Source organism: Clupea harengus, chromosome 9 (assembly GCF_900700415.2).
Source record: "Clupea harengus chromosome 9, Ch_v2.0.2, whole genome shotgun sequence".
Lineage (NCBI taxonomy): Eukaryota > Metazoa > Chordata > Actinopteri > Clupeiformes > Clupeidae > Clupea > Clupea harengus.
Genome location: NC_045160.1, coordinates 12248961 through 12270612, shown reverse-complemented (window position 1 = coordinate 12270612; position 21652 = coordinate 12248961). Strand labels below are relative to the sequence as shown.

The following is a 21652-nucleotide window of genomic DNA, read 5'->3' as shown; positions in this document are numbered from 1 at the left end:
ACCGTACTTCTAGGTTCTCGTGTGGATGTAGGCGGGGTTTTGAAAACGACACGACACGCCCTAGACGTAAAATAAAGGGATCCCAATGATAACTCGCGTAAATGTGGTGCCTCATACAACCAATGCTATTTTGCATGCTATTTTTTCATGTGGACAGAGCCGTAAACTGTAGAACGAGACCTACAAACGGAGCCAGTTGAGAGACATATGATTAGGTAGCGTAGGCTACGACTACCAGTGCTTTAACGTTTAACACATGGTACATGTTTTTGTGCATAAACAATATATAAAAAAAAAGTTAAATGCTGCCTCTAGCCAACATTATGAAAATGCAAAAATTATGCTGACTAAGCTCTACTTCTAAACTTAATATCTTAGAAAAATATGAATGGTCAGTCCAATATAAAATAATTTAGGGTTAATTTTGTGTCAGCCCTGGCTACCGTTACACCAACATATGTGTATTAATGTTTGAATTTAATTTTAATTTCATCACCCATATATGTAGCCTATACCCACAAGACCAACTCTTCACCCGTCTATGATCCAAACAGAAAGAAGAATAAGAAAGAAGAATAAACTAGTGTCAAAATAAACTTAGTAGTTCCTCCTGTTCCGGAGATATAAGCATCTTTGCTGCCCTCCAGTGTTACAGAGGCCAAAATAGATTTAAAGAACTGCTAAACTAAAAACCAGTTGGGAAATTAGTATTTTGAACTAAAACATGGAATTATTTCCAACTCCGCTTAGCCTATATACAAACACAGAGGTTTGATAATAAAGAAAATTATTAATGTGTTCTTCAAAGAAACCGGGGGACCATATGGTAAGGCAGAAAACACACAAAAAACACTGTTTCATTTCTACCATCTTCCATTTGTATCTATACTGTAGTAACCTTCTTTCAGAGACCAAACTTGAAAAACAGGAAGCATGAGTGAACAATTCAAGCCTAGCTATGCATATGCCGCATACTGACAAGAAGGGACAGGATTATTATGACAGCCTTGCGTGACTCATAGAGACATGCATCACAGACTCCACAAACTCAAATGCAAAAGCCAACATTCTTTTTTTTTTACAAATATACATCTGTCGGACACTTTTATCCAAAATGACTTACAGTACGGTTCATGTATACAATTTCATCTGCATTCATGAATGGTCCTGTCCATGGCATGAGAGGTGTACGGGGAGCTGGTCTGTAACCATTTTAACTGTCTATTGCTGGTACGTTCAGCTCTAAGGATGACTCACTCATGACAAGGTTTACGCAAACCTTCAAAATGAAAAAAAAAACAAACAGACAATGACACACTCTCATAAGAGTCTGAAAGCCAGTTTATCACACCAGTTTATCCACTTACAGCAGTGACAATTAATATGCCTACATATTTTTTTGTGTTTCAGGAAAATGTCCAGTCTTATATTTAACTATACTTAGTGGGTTATTTCAGTTGTCTCAAACAATGATAGGATTTAGACTACATGCTGTTTCTGACAGGAAAGAGACCAATTAGGGCTTAAAGCTTGTATTTGTGGTTCACTGAGTTTGCCTATCCTACCACATATGAAGGACATGCATCTTAGGGTTAAACAACTTCTATAGAAGAATGACCCCACGCAAAAGCGTAAATAAATACATATCAAATCAACTTCTCACCAATGTCTCACCATGAAGAATCCTGCATCAGGTTTCATTATTCAGAAACATGAAACAAATCTCAGAAACTTCAACCATTAACAGGTCCTCTCACTGAGTCAGTGGTGTGCTCACATGTACACACAGTCATTCAGACAGAGAGAACACACCCTGAAATTATAGCTTACATCATAGCAGAAACAGAGCCTTGTGTCAGGTAGGCTGGGCAAGCCAAGCAAGCATGACGCATCTAGTTATCGTAGGTTATCTTAAAAGCAACACACTTTCCTGACATCCAGTTGATTTGTATGTAAGCTAGCCTTAAATTATCTAAAATGTACTGCCCTTTCGTGTTGATAATGGATTCCAGTCACTTTCACCGTGATACAGACTGACTGTGACAGATTAAGAATCTTTTAGGGTTGTAGACTGCATTTCTTTTTCCCAGTGTGCCCATCTTTTAGGCAACTTGGTCTTGGTATTCCTGGAAAATGGACATCACCACATTCTTGAGCTCCCGGGTTAGGACCCTGGCAAAGTACATATTAATTGCCAAGTAGATTTAGAAACTAAGAACAGAGTCAATAACACCAAGGAAAGCACAACAAACATTTTATTATTGGGAACAAATAGAACAGGAAACTATCTGGGCATGACTACAATTTGTCATCTGAATCAGTGATGAGTCCGATGTGTTTATGTGACATTTAATTAATGACACATTTTACAGAACGACAGGTATGGTCACCTGAGAGCCCCAGGGTCTTCTGCTGCACCTGGCATCCCAGCAGAGCATTTCCAGCCTGCACACACTGAGACACACAGTCCACTGCAACACAAAAGGTAAATGTGAGAACTAGAAGAGACACACGTCTTTAGACTGACAAAGACTGAGAGGAGACAAGTTTACCTTTCTGAGCTTGAATCCAGGACGCTGCCTTCATGGCTACAAACTGCCATTCAGCCCAGGCCTCCAGCCGTAAACCATAGCGCCAAATCAGAGCCAGAGTTGTAGCCCACACAGCCTTGTCTGCCTAAACACAGACATAAACTGTCATGACAGAATTGGAAAAAGTTGTATAAAATCTAGTGAAATGCAATATGCTTTCTCCTTGATGTTCTAGGATGAAGTGTTTTGGTGACATTTCAACAAAAGCTACCTAATGAAATGTTTAAAAGAATACATGAAGCCAATAAAACATGCAATACCCTAATATCACTATTGTCAAAGTGGGGTGCGCGTACCCAAAGCAATAAAACATTCAATACTCCAGTTTAATACTATATTCTATTTTTTATATTCTTACATTTAACGTGCATATTGTTCTGTGCCTACGAGTGCAAGAGAGCAGACACAAATAATTAACTTTCAACACCTCTTGACCAATCACAACAGTGACACAGTAGGTAAAGTAACAATACTATGCAGAGTAAAGTGGATGTCTCTCTGGATATGTACAGAATTGTCGATAAAAGGTATACAGGCTGTATTGCATGTGTATTCATTTGTACAGTTTTATAGTCCATTATAGTCCAGTTCAAATTGGTAGCTTCAGTAGAGTCTATTGTTATGTGTTATGCTGTGTGCAAGTTGAGGTGGAGGTATTGGTTATTTCATCTCATATATTCTTTATATTATATGTGTTTACTTTTTGTTTATACAGAGGAATTACAAACCAAGGACATTATAATGATCTGTCCGAGGTGCTGGGGGTGCTCAGTATCTCAGGTATTTTTTTGTTGGTAACTAGATTTTTATAACATTCTCAAATACACTTTGTTGATGCATCACCTAATTTTAAACTAAATATATGGTGTCCAGAGGGATGCAGTCCTCTAGGCCCATTTAAACATGTCACACTAATTATTAATTGCTAAAACGATTATGTGATTGCTGTAGCTCTTTGGCTTGTTTGAATGATTAATATAAAAGACAACTTTTTACCCCCACTGGCATCAGTTTGGCCAACTCGTCATCTGACTTCAACACTTTAGCCATTGAGGAGTCCATTTCCCATGATCCCAAGGCTTTCTGGAGAGAGATCAGCTGAAGGAGGGGATCTGTGAGGGACTCTGGTTCTAAAAGCCAAAAAAAATTCATTCAGATGAAAATAGGCAGCAAGAAAAACAAAAAATAATGTTACAGAATATTACTATGTTGAAAATATACATCAAACAGTTGTGAAATGAAGATTGTACCTTGGACCACATGAAATCCACCTTTCTTCAGCAAATCACAGTAATCTGTGTCAAAAGTCTCTGCTAAATGAATGAATGTAAATATAAATACTCTGAACCCAATCATACAATAACAATTCAGAGACAGTATTTAGATACACACATACTTTCACATGGACTAGAGGAGCAAAATGTATTTAAAAAAATGTATGTAATAGCTTTTGTCCTTGACTGGTCTTTTCAGCTTTGCAAAATAAATACATCAGTAAATCTACAAAGTAAGACCCTGGAAATGGATCAAGTGGGTGATTTTATGATATGTGTGAAGCATATTACAACAGAGACAACACAACACCACAACAGGGTAGATAATGTGGCTGAAAACGTACCCCTCTTCATTCGACCCCTACGAGCCACATGGGACGATCTGTCCGCTAAACAGCTATCTATGTAGTCGTCCATAGGTTCATTTGAACACATCACTGGCAAAAAAAATCAGAAATAAAATGTGAATCGAAGAACCTTAAGAAGTTATTTTCTTCAGCATAGGATCACTGTGGTATCAACAATCAGATGACATGGCTGAACACTTGCCAGTTCTCTTTGCACCCAATCGACCCATAAGAGCGCATCTGATGGAGATAATTTCCAAACACTGTTAATGACTTAAGAATATAATAATCAAGTGCCTTGTATCATTAATTACCTTATATGAATCATGTACTTATGTAAGCAGGAACATGGCTTTTCTGTGTTTCTGCGTGTGTGTAACTTAGAATATTAGGTGCCACTTAGTCTGCATTTGTACAAGAGCATGTTTAGACCAGAAGTGATAAGAAGGTTCGAACTGTGTTTCTTCCGACCTTGCAAAACTTCCATCCTTGCCTCGGGCGTCTGAAATCCACCACGTGGTTATCTCTGCTGAACGCTAAACTTATGTCTATATAAACCTTGTGCGATGTGTTTATGATTGCTTCACTTTCAGCCTTGTGCTGGGAGTGAGCCCGATTGCAATGGTTGTTTGTCTAATAAATATACTTATATGCAGCTCCGGAGTCCTGAGGTAACTAGGGTGAATTTTCACCTATCAGCATCCTTTCTTTTCCTTGCTTTTCTCCATACCCCTTAGAATTGGGGCCCGTCTGGCCATTGGTGCATCCACATGGATAGGTGCACCCAAACCAAGAGCCATTCCCCTTAAATCACACGTCACTACCAAAAATAAATCAGAAATAAAACTGTAAGTTATTATCTTCAGCATAGAATCACTGTGGTATCAGAAGACACACAGGCATAAAAAGAGACCCACTGTTACTTGGGGTTGGTATGGTTCTGCGGAGCAATGGTCCCTGCACAGCCTGTCCGCTGCCCTTGTGGATGGCGATGAAGGCAGTGTGTGTGCTGCTGACTCCAGACTGCAGGCTGAGCTGCAGCAGCTTCTCTCTCAGGGCCGCCGCCTCTGGCCCTCCTGCCCTCTCCTCCACCTCCAGCGAGCGAATCAGGGCCCGAGCCCCCAGCCGGTGGAGAGTCACTCTGCAGTGTGGGGAAGACCAGGAGAGATCAACATCTCTGTATGTTTATATTTAACATATTCACATGTACAATACTATGGAGAGGTTTTAGCTACTTAGGAGACAAACTGCTGTAAATTGAAAATGCAAAGGTACAGCCCAAAATTCAGGCAAAAGAAAATAATCGTGGACTGTACCTTTAACAACACACAAAGTTCACAGAAAACCCTTTGCCTTCGAAAACAGCTTCAAATCTCTGTGTACTTGGTATACATGGTATACTTGGCAGGTAGGTTTTTCCAAGAATCTTGGAGATGATTTTAGTTCAACCTGCTTATGTTGCTGATCATTAGCACCTGATTGATATCGTTGTTTGCTGTTTAATCATACATTGGGGTATATGCTTTCAAAAAAAGCTTTTATCTTGAAAGTGTTGAGTTAGTTTGAGACTTTCTTTATGTTGTCTTATTGAAATCTTTCACTATTTTCAAAAAGAAGGTTCAGAAATCTACACTAAGATATTTTTTTGTTATTGACAGAATATAGAAAATAACTGCATTCTGGTCAAGATAATTAGCAAGGCTAGTACCTCTCTAGTGCATTTTTATTGAGACCAAGTCTCAAGGGTAGACCAGTAACAGTGTATAATTCATGCTGTTACGACATTCTTACCCTTTACCAGAATGTTGCTGAATCTACAGTAGGTTCATGAAATCAAAATCAGCCCTGGGCCTTGAAACTGAGAGGTGAAAAGGATCTAAGTTCTAAAAATTTGAAATTATTTTTATTTCAATTTTTGATATTTTAAATATTTGCAAAAACTGTCATGTTCACCCTGTGTCTCTTGCGGGTTTGAGACAGAAGCCGAGTTGGTTTTTGACAGTCTCCTCCAACAGGTTGTACTGTATTTTCACAGAACCCTCAGGATTCCCTGAGCTCTAAAAACAGGAAATGCTGTATGATGTTAGTGTCATCACTATATCTGAAAGTCCAGAAAATTTAAAACATGACGGAAAAGAACAAGAAATCCAAAGCATATATAAGCCTTTTGGGTTGCTTGCTCCATTGTTTGTAGGGGGGAGCTTTTTCAATTGTCTACAACGGTACAATAGTCCTACACGTTACTTGTTACAATCCTCCTAGACACATGTTGGTCAAAACAAATTTTCTGATGGTCACCAGAATAAAGAGACTGGTACTCCAACTATAAAGCCCCTCACTCCTAACCAGGTTGGCAATGCCTATTTATCCATAACCTTTTCAGGTTCAAAATTACCACACAAGACCGGTGGAGAGGTAAGACTGAGATGTCCTCTCACCTCTCCCTTGAGCTGAGCATACAGCAGAGCCCTTTGGCCATGGAAGAGCACTTTGAGTGGAGGAGACAAAGTGGTGACTGACACAGCATCTGGAAGGTCCCAGTCAACAGAGATGTCCTTCACTGCTGGCTGCAGTGCATAGCGGAGAGACTGCATCACCTGAGAGGGGGTGTGAAAAGTCAAATAGTATCTGTGAGGATTAATGAAACAAAATGACCACCACAAATGAAAAGTGTAAACCTACTGAAATGCTAAATAATGTGTAGAGGAAAGTACATACGAGCTTTTCATAATGGTAGTGAAGCCTGACATATGACAGATGAAATGTGGGCATACCAGTTTATGAAAGGCTTAGAGAGTGGTCAACTCACCTGTTGGCTTCCTGTGATCCAGCGCACAGTACTACTACTCATATCAATGTCTTTTTCATTACGATCTTTTCTTTTCAGATGTGATTGTTTTGACATATTTTAATGTCATTAATGTGTATTTGAATGTCATTATTTCTCTTGCTCATGATGACCCGTGACTGTGACATCTGCCCGCCTTGTCTTTTAGCGGTTACTTTATATTATAATTTTCTTTTCTCTTTTATTCTGATACTATACACCACATCACCCACCAATCCTTCAGTTCATTTTCTGTTCCATCCTTGTTCAGTACAATCACACCCTAAGTAGTGAATGAATATCTTTGTTTCTCAACTCCAGTTGTCTGCACACAAGTTCCATCTCCTCCTACCTTGGGCTGCATGCGGTCTGTTCCGGTGATGAACTGAGCATGCCCAGAGCCCTCCTGGGCTAAGCCATTGATTAAAGCAGTGCTGGCGCCCTCTCCGATACCAAAAGAGAAGCACCTGGACACATCATATGGATGTTAGTTTATATCTTTTTTTATATATACATATTAGAAACCTTCTCTTAAGCACAAACTAATAAAACACCTGAAACACTGTTGAAGTCATTTTTTGTGTGGTGTGACCCATCACATACCGGTGAGAATTGACATTCAGCTTCACCAAGTCCAAAACCTGCTTAGTGTTTCCCACTTCTCCATCAGTGAAAATGAAGAGCTAGGAAAAAGAGAAACCACATGTGTTACCTGGGAGCACACATTCAGTATGGAATATGTATTGTATGGAAGAAGTTTTGCTTAGCCCTCTTGTAGTACATTTTGAACTGTACCAACATAACAGAGTTTTGGTCTAAAATTAGTTGGACTAACCAGCTAAAGGCACAATTAGCTCAATCTTTGCTCATTATTGCTCATTAGGGCAGGCAGACTTTTTAGACTCCTAAAAGGTGAGGTGAGTCACAGTGATGTGTTCGATGATCTACCTGTCTGGGGTGACTGGGAATGCAGGGCTGGCTGTAGAGGTGTTTCAGAGGCTCCAAAATGTCAGTGCCATCCATGTCTGCACTGATTCCCTTTACTTTCTTAAGAGCCTCCTCCACAGTCTTCTGTTTGTATTCCACACTCTTCCTGCAAGAGGACAGTAGCCATCATATTGAAAGAATCAGGCAGAATATTTCAAAACCTAATCTGAAGTATAACAAAATAGGTAATAGTTAAGTGAGACAGATGGATGGGGAAGAATGCTCACGGGAAGAAACTTTCAAAATGGGATCCAAAGCCGTAGATGTTGAAAAAGCAGCCCATGGGAAGGCTCTTCAAGAGAAGGAGTAGTGTGTCCTGAAGATGTAAAAACAGGGATTAGATTGAGTAGTAAACTACCATAGAAAAGCATCTACGACAAATGTGGAATATTGCCAAAGAGAGGAAGTAATGACAAGGCCTGGTTTGGCAGATTTTGTCAGTTTAGGTACTCTCTAGCAATATAGTAATATACAATCATGATACCCTGGCACTCTCGATGCGCATCTTTGCGTCTTTTCCTGAGTGCATTCTGCAGTCCATACTGCCTGATCGGTCCACCACAAAAATAAACTCTCCACAAGTGGAAAGTGAGGATGTTACTGCAGCAGGGAACTCTGGGTAAAAGCTGAGCATAACTACATGGTCACCCATGAAAGAGCCTAAGAGAGGAACAGAAAGGAGGGCACTTGACTTGAATTTACTTTATTGAATTTCTGCATCAAGGCATATGAAATCAGTTTGGTACACTATTTTACAACCCACAGCCTATGATAAAACAAAAGCCACACATCAGTGAGCTCCATAGAATTGTGCAGTTTATCAGCAGGTGAAGAACACAACCCCTCACCTGGCTCAGTACTGTCCTGTCCACCCTCCACTATGGCAGTGGGCTTATGAGCATCCTGGTAATACAGCAACAGCTCCACATCCCGATCAAACACGTGGCCTGAAGAGAGACTCACCTGGAGGATCATGAAGAGGAATTAAATACAATACAAAATAACTACTGCTACTCTTCAGACAGACATTCACGTCCCCTGACCCCCACCACAGAACCATACCGTTGCCTGTGTTTTGTCTGCGTTTAGGTAAACCAGTGGCTCCAGAGCACAGTTGGACTCCACTTTAGAGATGGGCTGGGGGGAGGATAGGTGAGCACTCAGAGCCAAAGTGTAGGGCACCCTACCAGCTGGGACTGATGTAACAGTGGCCATTTTACTCCTGTCCATTTCTGAAAGGAGAGAATTGGGGGAAATGCTACTGTGTTATGAACTGAGTGTTATGAACATGTTAAGGAACTTTGCTTAGCTTTGTTTTTAAGAATAACATTAGGACAATATTGGCTTCTAATATTCAGGCGCTGACCCCAATCTCACACAAATCAAAGTAACAGGAGGCTTAGCGCTCACGCTAACTAACGGTAAGCATGGTCTTCAAGGCAGGATGGGCTCTATATCTTAAAACTCTTATTAGTTCTTCAATGCAAAGATAGTGTGTTGTTAGAAGAGATATGACAGGCCTCTTCACCACAAGCCTCCAGGTTTCTGGCTCTCACCCTGGGGTGTGTAGCGGGGGTTGAGCACAGCAGGCAGACAGAAGAGCAGGGCGTCATCAGCTTGCATGGCCAGCTCTGAGATGTAGACCAGAGTGATGGCAGCGCTCTCTCCTGGAGGCAGGCTGCCCACGTTCACCTGGAACACGTCTGGGCTCTGATCACTCTCCTCCAGCAGGAAAGCCTGATGGCCTGAGCTCAACGCATCATCATACTGCTCCCGTGCCTGAACCAAGGGGAAGTCTAAACATTATTATACATCAAGTACAGTCACTATTACAAAACCCAAAATCAAGACAGATGACTTTTTTTGTTCATGTACACCCAGTCAGTAGATAGTGTATGGAGAGATCATAAAATTCATATGTAGAACGAAATGAATCATTACTTTCAGCCAGATATTAGACAAAGAAGAAAATGCTTAAAGATTGCTTCATGTGTATATACTATATACAAACTTTCTTTCCTCATATCTATGTATTCAGTTAAACATATCTGATCGAAGCGTGTGTCGCGAAAGTGAACCACTTCCAGACGGAGCGCGTATCGAGGCTTGTATCGTTTTGCCGAAATTACGTCACTGGTGACGTCTGAAGCCTCGTTTGAATCAAGTGCTTCACCAAGTGGTTCGTTGGTTCACTTCTGGCGGGAAGCTTCGATTATAAAACGTCCCAATTCCCATCTCGTATTCGTGGTTGTTGTCAGTGGTTGGAGACGTAGCGATAGTTGGAGATTTAGTGATAGTTGGAGATTTAGCAGTAGTTGGAGATTTAGATTGTTTGCTGTTGTTAGTAGGCTAGTATAGATTATTTGAGATAGAGTTATGGAGCCAGTTAGGAAGAGAAAGTTGCACAAAGCACTTTCGCCCCCTTTTCACTGCCCTGCACTTTCACTGACCAGTTGTCCAAAACCACTCTCACTACTCTTGGTTTTTACAAAAGTACTGACCAGTATTCCAAAAGTACTGACCAGTATTCCAAAAGCACTTTAACTACCCTCTGTTCCAACAGCATACAGAAGAGAGTAAAGATAATTAGCAGGCGTTTTTATCCAAAGCATCGGATTAAAATTTGCTTTTGACGGGAATCAAAGCTGACTTAACCCGCACCTTGGGCAACATCGCTAACCGTTGTGTCACCATAGAATCCTTATATCAATGTCAAACAATTATTAGAAGAAAGATTAGAAAAAGAAAGCCTAAATTGAAAACGAAATTTTAATTAATCGAGGGACGTTTTTTTCACCATACATTTGTGTGCATGTTATTTTAGTAGGTCTTGCGCACCACAACAAATTGAACAAATTTACTGTCCCGAGAAAATCTTTCCTACACCGTATTTTTATTGACCAGCAGGTGTCACTAGAGACCGAACGAAGCTTCGAGTAGTGAACCTTTTTTCAACACGTCTGGCTGGAAAACTTCGAAGGTTCATGAAGCTTCATTTCACCATCACTACACGCAGGCACAGACAGGACACCTAAAACCAGCACCGATGCAGACGTACAGAGTGCCAACCTGCACCTCAATCCACCAACCTCCCGCACACCAAACACAGGGCCTTTTAAAAGAGGATTCAACCTATCCCCACCATGCTCTACCAATCAATGAAATGGGCAAAAGCTGTGTCTCAAATCACTGCCAATGCCAATCAGTGGTATGGGCAACAGCTGGGCCCAACTCACTACCAATTCACCCTGTGACACTCCCCCCACCTTTCTCAATAGTCGTCCCGACTACCTAACTTCAGGAAGATTGGTACCTACTTGGTGGTCTCCGATTCTCCCTTTGAGATCTACGAACTGACCCATTTCCCCCCTCACCTCTATTCGGCTGAACCTCTGGGGAAGTGGCAGTCTCTCTGTGGGCAAGTGGGGCCACCGGGGCATATACTGGGTACCAGGTATAGTTTTGCCAGTCAGCATTGGGTAGCTGGGGGACCTGGGGGTCATCTGGTCAACTTAGTTCTGAGGAGTCGGTCTCTAGGGGTAGATGTGGTACAGCATAGGGGCACGGCCGCACATTATTCCGATGTATCGTCCGTTCTGGTCCCCCTCCCTCTGGTCGGATCCGCAGAACAGGCATCCCAGGGCAGAGATGTCCTAGAACAACAAAGGGCTAGGGCTGCCATCGAGGAGCCAATTTACCTTGGTTGCGCCATCTGAAGTTCCTCAGCAGCACTCGCTCGCCAGGCATTAGTGGGAGGTCCTTGACTCGCCGGTCATACCGCCGTTTGTCTCGGTCTTGCTGGTGCCGGGCTCTGGCCTCCACTTGGCTGTAGGCTCTTATGAGCTGGTCGTGGTGATACTACACCCACCCATCCAGGTCCATTCGAGGCCTTGGAAACTCCACACCTGAAATCACATCTACAGGAAGTCTGGCATGTCTGCCACACATTACAAAAAAAGGGGTTAGACCAGTAGTGCTGTGTTCAGAGTTGTTGTATGCCTGGAGGAGCCGAGGCAATTGTTCCGGCCAGTGTCTCTGCTCATTGTCCCCAAGTGACCCTAAAAGAGATAGAACTGTTTGATTAAATCTCTCGCAGGCCCCGTTCCCCTGAGGGTGATAGGGAGTGGTACGCATCTTGGTGCACCCATAGAGCTTACAAAACTGGGCCAAGAGGTCTGACTCAAAGGCTGCCCCTCGATCAGTCAGGATCTGTTCAGGACAACCCCAATGCTGTACAACAGCTGACCAAAGGGATTTTACAGTCGTGGCTGCCGTTTGGTCCTTAGTTGGGACAGCCCACCTGTATCTAGAAAACAGTTTTGTCATTACAAGTAGGTAAGGGTAAGTGTCATTAGGCCGTCCAAGAGAAAGATAGTCAATAGCCAGCGTCTCCATGGGGTAGCTTGTGGTGATTGGCACTAGAGGTGCTCTTACCTCAGGTCCAGGCTTCCTCTGAACACACTGGGGGCACTCTGCAACCCAACGCCTTACGTCCTCCCCTAGCTTAGGCCAGTAGAATCCTCGCCTCAGCACTGCTTCGGTCTGACCCGCACTTAAATGTCCTAGGGCACCATGGTACCTTTGAAATAAGCCCTTAGTGGCAGCCCTGGGGACAAGGATCTGCCACCTCCAGGTGTCCCCAACAGAATTCCACACCTTCCGGCCGAGGACCCCTTCTCGCACACTTAACCGCTCCCACTCTCTCCACCATTGCCTTTCTTCAGGGTGAGCCACTTTCCTTATAGCCCCAGTAGGTGGTCTGCGTTGGTCAAGCCTTCCCGCAAGCTGGCGGAGAGATGGGTCCTCTTCCTGGACTTCCCGCCAGGCAGGTCCACCCCCATCTGCTTCGTTCAGCAGCAGACCTTCTCCTGTCGCCTCCATAGTCAAGCACACCTGCCCCTCAGTCCTGGGTAACCTGGAAAGAAGGTCAGCATTTTGATTAATACACCCAGGGCGGTACTTGACTTGGAACTGGAAGCTGGCCAGCTGTGACACCCAGCGTTGTTCGACCGCCCCCAGTTTGGCAGTGTCCAGATGGACCAAGGGATTATTGTCAGTATATAGTGTGAACTCTGTCCCCCACAGATAGTCCTTGAACTTATCAGTCACTGCCCATTTCAGGGCCGACAGCTCAAGTTTGAAAGAGCTATAGTTCTGATCGTTCCTTTCAGCTGGAGCCAAACTCCTACTGGCATATGCAATGACCCTCTCCTTACCACCCTGTACCTGAGACAAAACTGTGCCCAAACCATCGAAGCTGGCATCGGTGTACAGGACGAAGGGCTTCGTAAAATCCGCATAGGCCAGAACAGGGGCGCCGAGTAGGGCAGACTTCAGTTGGTCAAACGCCTGTTGGCACTCTGGGGTTCTGCGGCTCTTCTTCCCCAGGGGTGCCATGCCAGATGTTAGACTATGCAGGGGGCCAGAAACCTTAGAAAAAGAGGGGACAAAATGTCTGTAATAGCCCACAAACCCAAGAATGGAGCGTACCTGGGAGACTGTCTCGGGCCGGGGCCAGTCACAGACTGCAGCAGTCTTCTCGGGGTCTGTTGCTATCCCAGCCTTGCTCACCACATGTCCAAGATACACTACCTCCTTCTGTAGGAACTTGCAGTTTCAGCCCATGGCAGGCAATCTTCTGGAACACGTGGTCCAAATGCTCTAGATGGGTGTCAAAATCAGGTGAGTATGCAATGATATCATCCATATATATCAGAAGGAAGTAATTTACCTTGTCCCCTAAGCACTTCTGCATCAGCCTCTGAAAGGTGGCTGGTGCATTGCAGAGACCAAAAGGCATCCGGTTGAATTCAAAGAGGCCCACGGGTGTGGTGAACGCCGTCTTCTCCCTGTCTAGCGGATTCACCTCGACTTGCCAGTAGCCACTGGCCAAGTCAAGGGTTGAGTACCAGGTGGCCTCCTTCAAACAGGTCAGAGACTCTTCTATGCGGGGGAGAGGGTAAGCATCTTTGTGCGTAACAGCATTGAGGCGGCGATAGTCGACGCAGAATCTCCAACTCCCATCTTTCTTCTTTACTAGGACCACAGGTGCGGCCCAGGGACTGGAGCTTTCTGTGATGACCCCCGACTGTAGCATTTCCTCCAGTAGCTGTCGCAGTTCTGGATACAAACTCGGTGGAACGGGCCGGTGACGTTTACGACTGGGAGGAGCAGTGCCAGTGGGAATGTGGTGTAAGACAGCATCTGTTCGGCCATAATCCTCTTCGTCCGCAGCGAATACCCCTGACCAGCGAGAGAGGAGGGCATCAAATCTTTGCTGTTGTGTTGGATCCAGGCCTTCTACTGGCTGTGGGCTGATGTTATGGCCCTTTCTCGGCTGCATTTGGACAGACCGCATTGAGACCTCGACTTCCCCTGGCCCTTGAGGGCGAAGCTCCAGATCCTGCTCTCCACATATTTGAATGGGGTCTAGAGGGGTGACGTTGGCCAGTGGTCGTCTCCTCGGTAGGTCAAGGGGATACGGATTCAGGTTCAACAGTCGTAGAGGCAGCCGCCCTCCTTGTACCCTCACAACAGCACGAGCCACCTGCCACCCAGGCCCAGCCGCGGAATCCTCGACCAGAGGAGTAGTCTTGCAAGGGGCTTCCTCCAACCACCCTTGCCCACAGAAGCTTCTCACAACTGGCTGGAATGCAGTTTGGGTCTTTCTTGAACAAACGTGCAGCACCAGCCGGTTCTTCAGTTTCCCAGGTTGGTACAACCCAGCGACAGAAAGCAAAGGCCTCCTTCCATGCCTTCCTTGCCCCTGACCCCATGGTGGCAGTGAAGCTCTTCACCCCTAGTGACATGCCGTGAAACAGCTCCTTCCAGCAGTGGCCTATAATGTTCATCCCCAGGATGCCTTCGTCAGCCCCAATGCAGTCATCTTCCACAATCACTATCCCTTTGGCTGGGACCGATATCCCTCCTACAACAAAGTCCATGATAGCATAGCCAACATAGGGGATGTTGAGGCCATTTGCTGCTTTCAGGGTGAGCCAATTGGGCCGAGATGAATCGTGGATGGAGAGATGGCCAAGCCACTTCTGAAAGAAACTGAGACTGCACATGTAGGGTATTTTGATCCCACTCACCTCCACTTCTAGCCTGGATGCCAGACGAACTTAGCCACGCCCACAACATTTTTGGTCGGGAAGTTCGGTCTGGTGTCGCTCCGTTGGGGAGAAACTATCTCCTCACAAAAATCTGTGAGGAGATAGACCAATCAAATTGTCAGGGCGGGCTTTATACGATGATGGACAGATGATCAACCCTAACGTAATCAACCACGTCACCAAAGAGCTTTTGGGGTGAATTCGTTTTCAACAAACATGGCTGCCGTTGGAGAGCTGAAATGTGGAAATTCAAGTCTGTTTTAGAAGACATTGACAGCACATTAATTTTGAAAGAGGAACAGAGAAACGCGATCAAGGCATTTGTCGATCGAAAATATGTTTTTGCCGTCCTTCCTACGGGATCCGGTAAAAGTTTAATGTATCAGCTGGCCCCATGGTCTACGTTATGGTCATACTACGTTGCTCTGATTGGTTCTAGATATATCCAATTGAGCGAAGAGGCATTTTTAGGATTCCTCCGTCAGGAGGAAACCTATTGTTATTATTCTTGTACCATGGGAGTCAATGGCAGCCCCTAGAACCGTATGGTAACTTTTTCTGAAATTTGGCACACTCATTAAGGACAGTCCCTTCTTTACTCACACCAAGTTTCATGTCTCCCACTAGACCACACTAGCGCCACCAACGGGTCAAAGTTGGACTTTTGTTAACACTGTAACTTTTGAACCGTTTGACCGATTTTCAAAAATGAGGTACCATTGGATTCCTTGGATCAAGACGAATCCAACGTTCAATGGCGCCAATTTTCGGTTGTATAGATTTTCTGTTATTCCCGGTTTTATCAAAAAACCTTTGAAAGCTTACTCCTCCTACAATTTTGGTCAAATCTTCTTCAAAATCACTAGAGATGATCTTCAGACCAAGCCTCACAAAACTTAATCAACAAAATTTTGATCCTCACAACCGTTTGTCCGGTATAGCCACTCTAATTCAGCAGAAAAGCAGGAAGTGAAGTAATATCTAAGCAAATCTTTGAGATATTAACCTGGCCGTCAGTGGTGCAGGGGTAGAGAAGTCGTTTGGTAATCAGAAGGTTGTAAGTTGAATTCCCTGTCAAAGCGTTCTTTAGCAAGACACTTCTTTCTTTTCTTCTTTCCCTTCTTCACTCTTCTTTCCTTCTTTTACTCTTCTTTCCAAAATTGTGAAGAATATACATTTTCCCCTGGTTTCGCAATCTTTGGAGGAATCCGCATCGCTGCTTGCAGCTATATTTTTTCCTGGTTCGGTTGAAACACGCCCCATAATCACAGCCCAACGGAGCGGTATCAGACTCATATTCTGACTAGAATTATGAGTATGACATCGTCAGGCTACTCCACTTCCACATGAGGACAGGTCCCAACAAAAATGGATTGTTCAGGGCTTTCCAATTTCCCGCTGCCTATATCCCCGACCGCTTGCCCTACAGTGGCCAGGGATTCCGGTTTAACGGGGCCGATTGACCCCTCTGGCCAGAGCAATTGCGCTGGACATGGTCGGATTGCCCACACTCCAAACAGATAGGTCTGCCCTGTTCATCCCACTGAAATGGAGTCCTCCTCGGGTTGGAAAAAGGAATGTACTGTCCCCCTGTTACATTTCCCCTTGGCTCACCTCTACGTTGGGAAGGGGCAACGGCTGAACCAGCATGGTGCCAAACCTCCTTCACCAAGGTCTCGGTCAGGCTGCTCAGCTTTTCCTTCATTTATTGGCGTAGCTCAGCCTGCATGGTTCCCTTCCACTCCTCCAAGTCTGCAATGGTCACAGTGGCTGGGACACCTGCCAATGGGGGGGGCAACAGTACGGCAAACATGACAATCTCTACTTCCCATTTCCCGAGCCAGTACTTCCGCTTCTGCACTAATCTGAGCAAATGTCATTGCTGGTTGTCGTCACATGTGCCTCTGGAGCTCCTGTTTCAGTGGGCCCTCTCTCAGCCCCTTAACAAACTGGTGGCAGAGCGTGGATTGGTCTTTTGCAGAGCCATCCGGTTCTGACTGGAGCCACCGACTGAATAGCTCCCTTGTATGCAGGAGGTAATCCTGGAGGGACTCTTCCCCATTCTGTTTATAGTCGAAGAATTGGGACCGGAGGGTGGGTATAGGGGTGAGGCTGCCAAACCGGCCCTGTAAGGCAGTCCACAAAGAAGCAGGTGAGTGTTTCTGCTCGGGGCTAAACAACATGGCTTCTCTCTTTGCACGTCCATCTAGCGCTCCCATGATGAGATCAGTCTGTTGCTGTTCCACTAGCCCTTGTGCCCTCAATATAGCCTCTATCTGTGCCCGCCACTCCCCAAAGCCCATCCCACTAACCTCACCAGTAAACCTTGGGACCCAGGGTGAGCACATAAACCAGGGCATTGCTAGTGGGGTAAATTGGGGTGCTACACTTGACCCAGATGCTCCTGGAAAACTAGGGTTTGACCCCCCCCTTTCACCCTGACTGTCCATGATACCCCTGTGTGCGAGCAGTGTGTGAGAGATCCTGCCAACTACACCATTTAAAGGTGTCACAGGTTTAAACTGAGACCTTTAACTCCACCCGACACAGGTGAATATAAAACCTCTTCACACCCTACTCCACACAGAAGACCAGGACAGTTTGTTTAAAATAAATATCTTTATTAATTGCCCACACCGAGCTACATGAATAAGGTCTCCCACACCCTCCCCTACTCAGCTCTAATGGGGCAAGAACCTCCCTCTGTCAATGGGGGTGGGCATAAGCTTGGGACCCGAGCAGAACAATTCACACAACACACGTGGTAAACATTTACAAACTCAAACAATCAGGCAATGCAGACAGTCTACCTAGGGCACTGCGAAGGAAAAGTGAAGGCACTCCACTGCACTCCGAAATACTTGGGCACTGCAAACTATTTCCAAGACGCCACTCTGGAACCTAGCCCAACCCGCACCCCTTTGACTTGGGACCCCGGATGGTGATGGAAATGCAGGAGGGGCAAGGAGACAACAAGAATGTTCAAAGAGTGGGGATCGACCCTCGAATCCCCACAAATAAAAATAAAAACAATAAAACTGTCCATTAGTGAATCCCCACGATGCCACTTCCCTCTGCTAGGCACGGTCCTGGTGACGTCACCCACTGTTCCGCATCAGCGACCAGGGAAGAAGGAATCCGGCAGTAGATCCGGTAAGCGGCACAGCAGAGAAGCCTGAGGAGTGCACAGCCTTCAGTGTGGACAGTAACAAGAGACAAACAAAAAGAGACTAGACACCAGCAGAGTAGAATGGGACACGTTCCTTACTGTTTGGAGCTTAGCTCCAGTAGCCCCGTCGTCGCCGATCTGCCCAGCTGTCACTACCTCCTCGTCCCAATCACGAACCGGGAATACAGCCACCGCTCTCTCCCGTGAAACCAGCAGGCACGCAGGCACAGACAGGACACCTAAAACCAGCACCGATGCAGACGTACAGAGTGCCAACCTGCACCTCAATCCACCAACCTCCCGCACACCAAACACAGGGCCTTTTAAAAGAGGATTCAACCTATCCCCACCATGCTCTACCAATCAATGAAATGGGCAACAGCTGTGTCTCAATCACTGCCAATGCCAATCACTGGTATGGGCAACAGCTGGGCCCAACTCACTACCAATTCACCCTGTGACATACACATTATAATCATGCTGTTAAGTTACACATGTAAACATAAATCAGTGTCATTAAACCCCCCCCTCCCCCCCATCTCACCTTCTGTTTGTCCTGCAGCTTTGCCACCACCTCTGTGTCTCCTAATTTGGCACTGAAGTGGCAGAGGGCACATTCTCCAGGTAGGGGGAACACAAACACAGCCTCCAGGGGGCGCTCTTCTCCATTCACATACAGCAGAGTGGAGGTCACTGTGGCTACATGTCCCTGCACACACACATCCACCGCCGCGCCCTTCAGAGGAACTGGAGGAAGACAGTTTGTGCGCGAGAAACTGATTGAATCTTTACAGAGATGTGCACTGACCTAAACTTGAATTCAACTTCAATTCTAAAAGAAATAAAAAAAATGGGTCTATAAGGTGAATTGGCTTGGCAGCTATAATGACAGGCATGTTTATATCTTACTCACATTATCATACACCACAAAATGAATTTGAGGATGTTATACTGGCTACCGACAAAAATGTATCTCATGAAATTAAATAATTACATCATACTGCCCTATTATATAAAATATAAATTTGATTTCAATTTAATTTAGCCTTTTGGTAACTGCATCGAAGAAACTCAAAGATGAGCTTCCAATGTTAAGTGTATTCATAGTAATTAAACTTGCTCGAAGACGTAAGCTACTGCTTTAGAAAACGAGACTTTACAGTTATTGTGGTAAAACCTAACAATAGGTTAAAATACTTTTATTAATTATACTTTTTCAGTCTTCCCTTGTTTGATTGGCTTTCCCGTGCACTAATTTATTATTAGTTGGTTCTCCTACTTTATCATCGTATAGCCTACTGTAGCCTACACTTATCTTACATCGGGCCAATGAAAGCAGGCAGTTAAAATAGGCGACACGCTGACACTGCTTCCGTTTTCCACAAACCCTACACAAGACAGTAGCCTTGTATTAAAGTCCAGAATAACCACAGGCGCCAATCAGAAACGATCAACACAAAAATATAAGCCAAAATATTTAGTATCCACGTCCATACATACCTGGCTCATTCTTGACCGTAACCAGACCACAGCAGTTCACCATGTTGACGCTTCAGCTCTCCAATATTAAAGTGGAAGCAAAGCCTACAAATTTAGCAAGGGACCTTTTATTTCAACAGTGGGCATGAGCATTCCAGTCTAGCACCACCCCTGCATTCCAAATACTGAGGAAATAGCCTGCTAAACTCGATCAGGCTCTAAACTAGAGCCATCTTGTATTGGCTAATGTGCTCGTCTCCGGGACAAACCCGGAATAAACAACAAAGATCAACAGTTTCTTGATTTAATCAAGATTATTTTGATAAATTACAGTGGTCGTTCTTTCATTACAGTAACCAGGAGCTATAGCCTACACTTACAAATGGAATTTTTCTCCGGATGGAATGACCACGCAATTCCCCTCACCGAAAGCAAACGTGAAATAAAGCAGAGCAGAAAGGAGAAATAATTTAATCTAAAAGAAATACAGCCGTCAACAACTGCATAGACATCATACTTAAAGCTGCAGCATCCCCCTCAAGACCGTTTGGTAGGCTATGGAGGTCCAGTGATTTGGAATATAGGCTTACTGTGGAATACCTTTAACTCCTCAAGGATCTGCGCCACACCCATTTCATTGAGGATGACCAGAAGAACCATTTTGTTTTATATTAGTCAACCAAAAATGACACATAATATAAATCAATACAAGTTTAGAAGTATTTTCATGTTCCAACAACGAAACAAATGGTTACTGTACCTGGTGATCCCGCCAGCAACCAGCTGTATCCATCTATGGATTCGAAAATGAACAGTGTGCAGACCTTTTACTCCAGTGTTCTAAGGGTATATACCATTAATCTAAACACCTCCACCACCACCACCACCAAAGACCATCTCAACTCACCCATCCAGTTTACCAAAATCTTATGATCAATAAACAATACTAGGCCCACTAATTTAGAATTATGAGATTTTGTTGTTTTTATTTGTTTGACATAAAAACAACATTCATATGAAGTAAAAATAAATGGTTCCATCACTCCATGTCCTTGTCTAAGACACCTCCCATGAGAATATGCAAAGTAATGGAAATGAGACTGAACCTGGAATACCACTGAGGGTCATGCTATAAATCAAATACATCTGAATTTAAAACTCATCCAATCCAGTCTATCCAGCTGATCGATTTGCAGAAACCCTCAGCCTACACCCACCCACCCCCACCACACTGTCATGTATTTGTTCTACACCAGTCTTTGTGCTAGCATTTACCTACAATGTGTGTGCTGCACTGAGCAGGATCAATGCACGTAAGGCTGCTGGCCCTGATGGCATCCCCGGACGCGTGCTCAGGGCCTGTGCCGGTCAGCTGACTGAGGTCTTGACTGACATATTCAACCTGTCACTGGCCCAAGCAGTTGTCCCCACGTGCTTCAAAACCACCTCCATCGTGCCGGTGCCAAAACACTCCACTGCAGCGAGCCTTAGAGACTTCCGCCCCGTCGCACTCACCCCCACCATCATGAAGTGCTTCGAGAGGCTGGTCCTGGCTCACCTACATGGTTCTAATACCATTGTCAAGTTTGCAGACGACATAACAGTGATTGGCCTCATCAGCAACAACGATGAGTCGGCCTACAGGGAAGAGGTCCAGCACCTGGCGGAGTGGTGCGCAGACAACAACCTGTCCCTCAACACCAAGAAGACCAAAGAGCTCATTGTGGACTTCAGGAGGACCAAAGGTGGCACACACACCCCCATCCGTATCAAAAGGACGGAGGTTGAGCGTGCCGCCAGCTTTAAGTTCCTGGGTATCCACATCTCTGAAGACCTCTCTTGGAACCTTAACACCTCAACCCT

At 44.7% G+C, this 21652-nt stretch overlaps 2 protein-coding genes across 4 annotated transcripts; both read right to left on the bottom strand.

Moving 5' to 3' along the window:
• Positions 1-22: 22 nt before the first annotated feature.
• On the bottom strand, positions 23-4909 carry LOC116221829 (von Willebrand factor A domain-containing protein 5A-like). Its single transcript, XM_031573466.2, has 6 exons — positions 4905-4909; positions 4210-4302; positions 3842-3904; positions 3588-3721; positions 2553-2676; positions 23-2471 (listed from the first exon to the last, which is right to left on the bottom strand). The coding sequence occupies exons 2-6, from the start codon at positions 4298-4300 to the stop codon at positions 2350-2352; spliced, it is 534 nt and encodes a 177-aa protein (XP_031429326.1). The 5' UTR covers positions 4301-4302; positions 4905-4909; the 3' UTR covers positions 23-2349.
• Positions 4910-4941: 32 nt separating this feature from the next.
• Positions 4942-20435, bottom strand: LOC116221828 (von Willebrand factor A domain-containing protein 5A-like). 3 transcript variants are annotated; one of them, XM_031573462.1, is made up of 14 exons: positions 20307-20435; positions 19811-19894; positions 18855-19057; positions 9583-9805; positions 9089-9258; positions 8875-8989; positions 8511-8686; positions 8254-8342; positions 7988-8132; positions 7643-7722; positions 7392-7506; positions 6651-6809; positions 5130-5353; positions 4942-5032 (listed from the first exon to the last, which is right to left on the bottom strand). In XM_031573462.1, exons 2-13 carry the CDS (start codon positions 19851-19853, stop codon positions 5132-5134), a joined length of 1740 nt encoding a protein of 579 aa, XP_031429322.1. In that variant the 5' UTR covers positions 19854-19894; positions 20307-20435; the 3' UTR covers positions 4942-5032; positions 5130-5131. The 3 variants fall into 3 exon arrangements, with proteins under 3 accessions (XP_031429322.1, XP_031429321.1, XP_042564649.1); XM_031573461.2 differs by lacking the exon at positions 20307-20435 and having other exon boundaries at positions 19811-20262; XM_042708715.1 differs by lacking the exons at positions 4942-5032; positions 5130-5353; positions 20307-20435 and adding an exon at positions 6067-6269 and having other exon boundaries at positions 19811-20266.
• Between the last annotated feature and the right edge of the window lie 1217 nt (positions 20436-21652).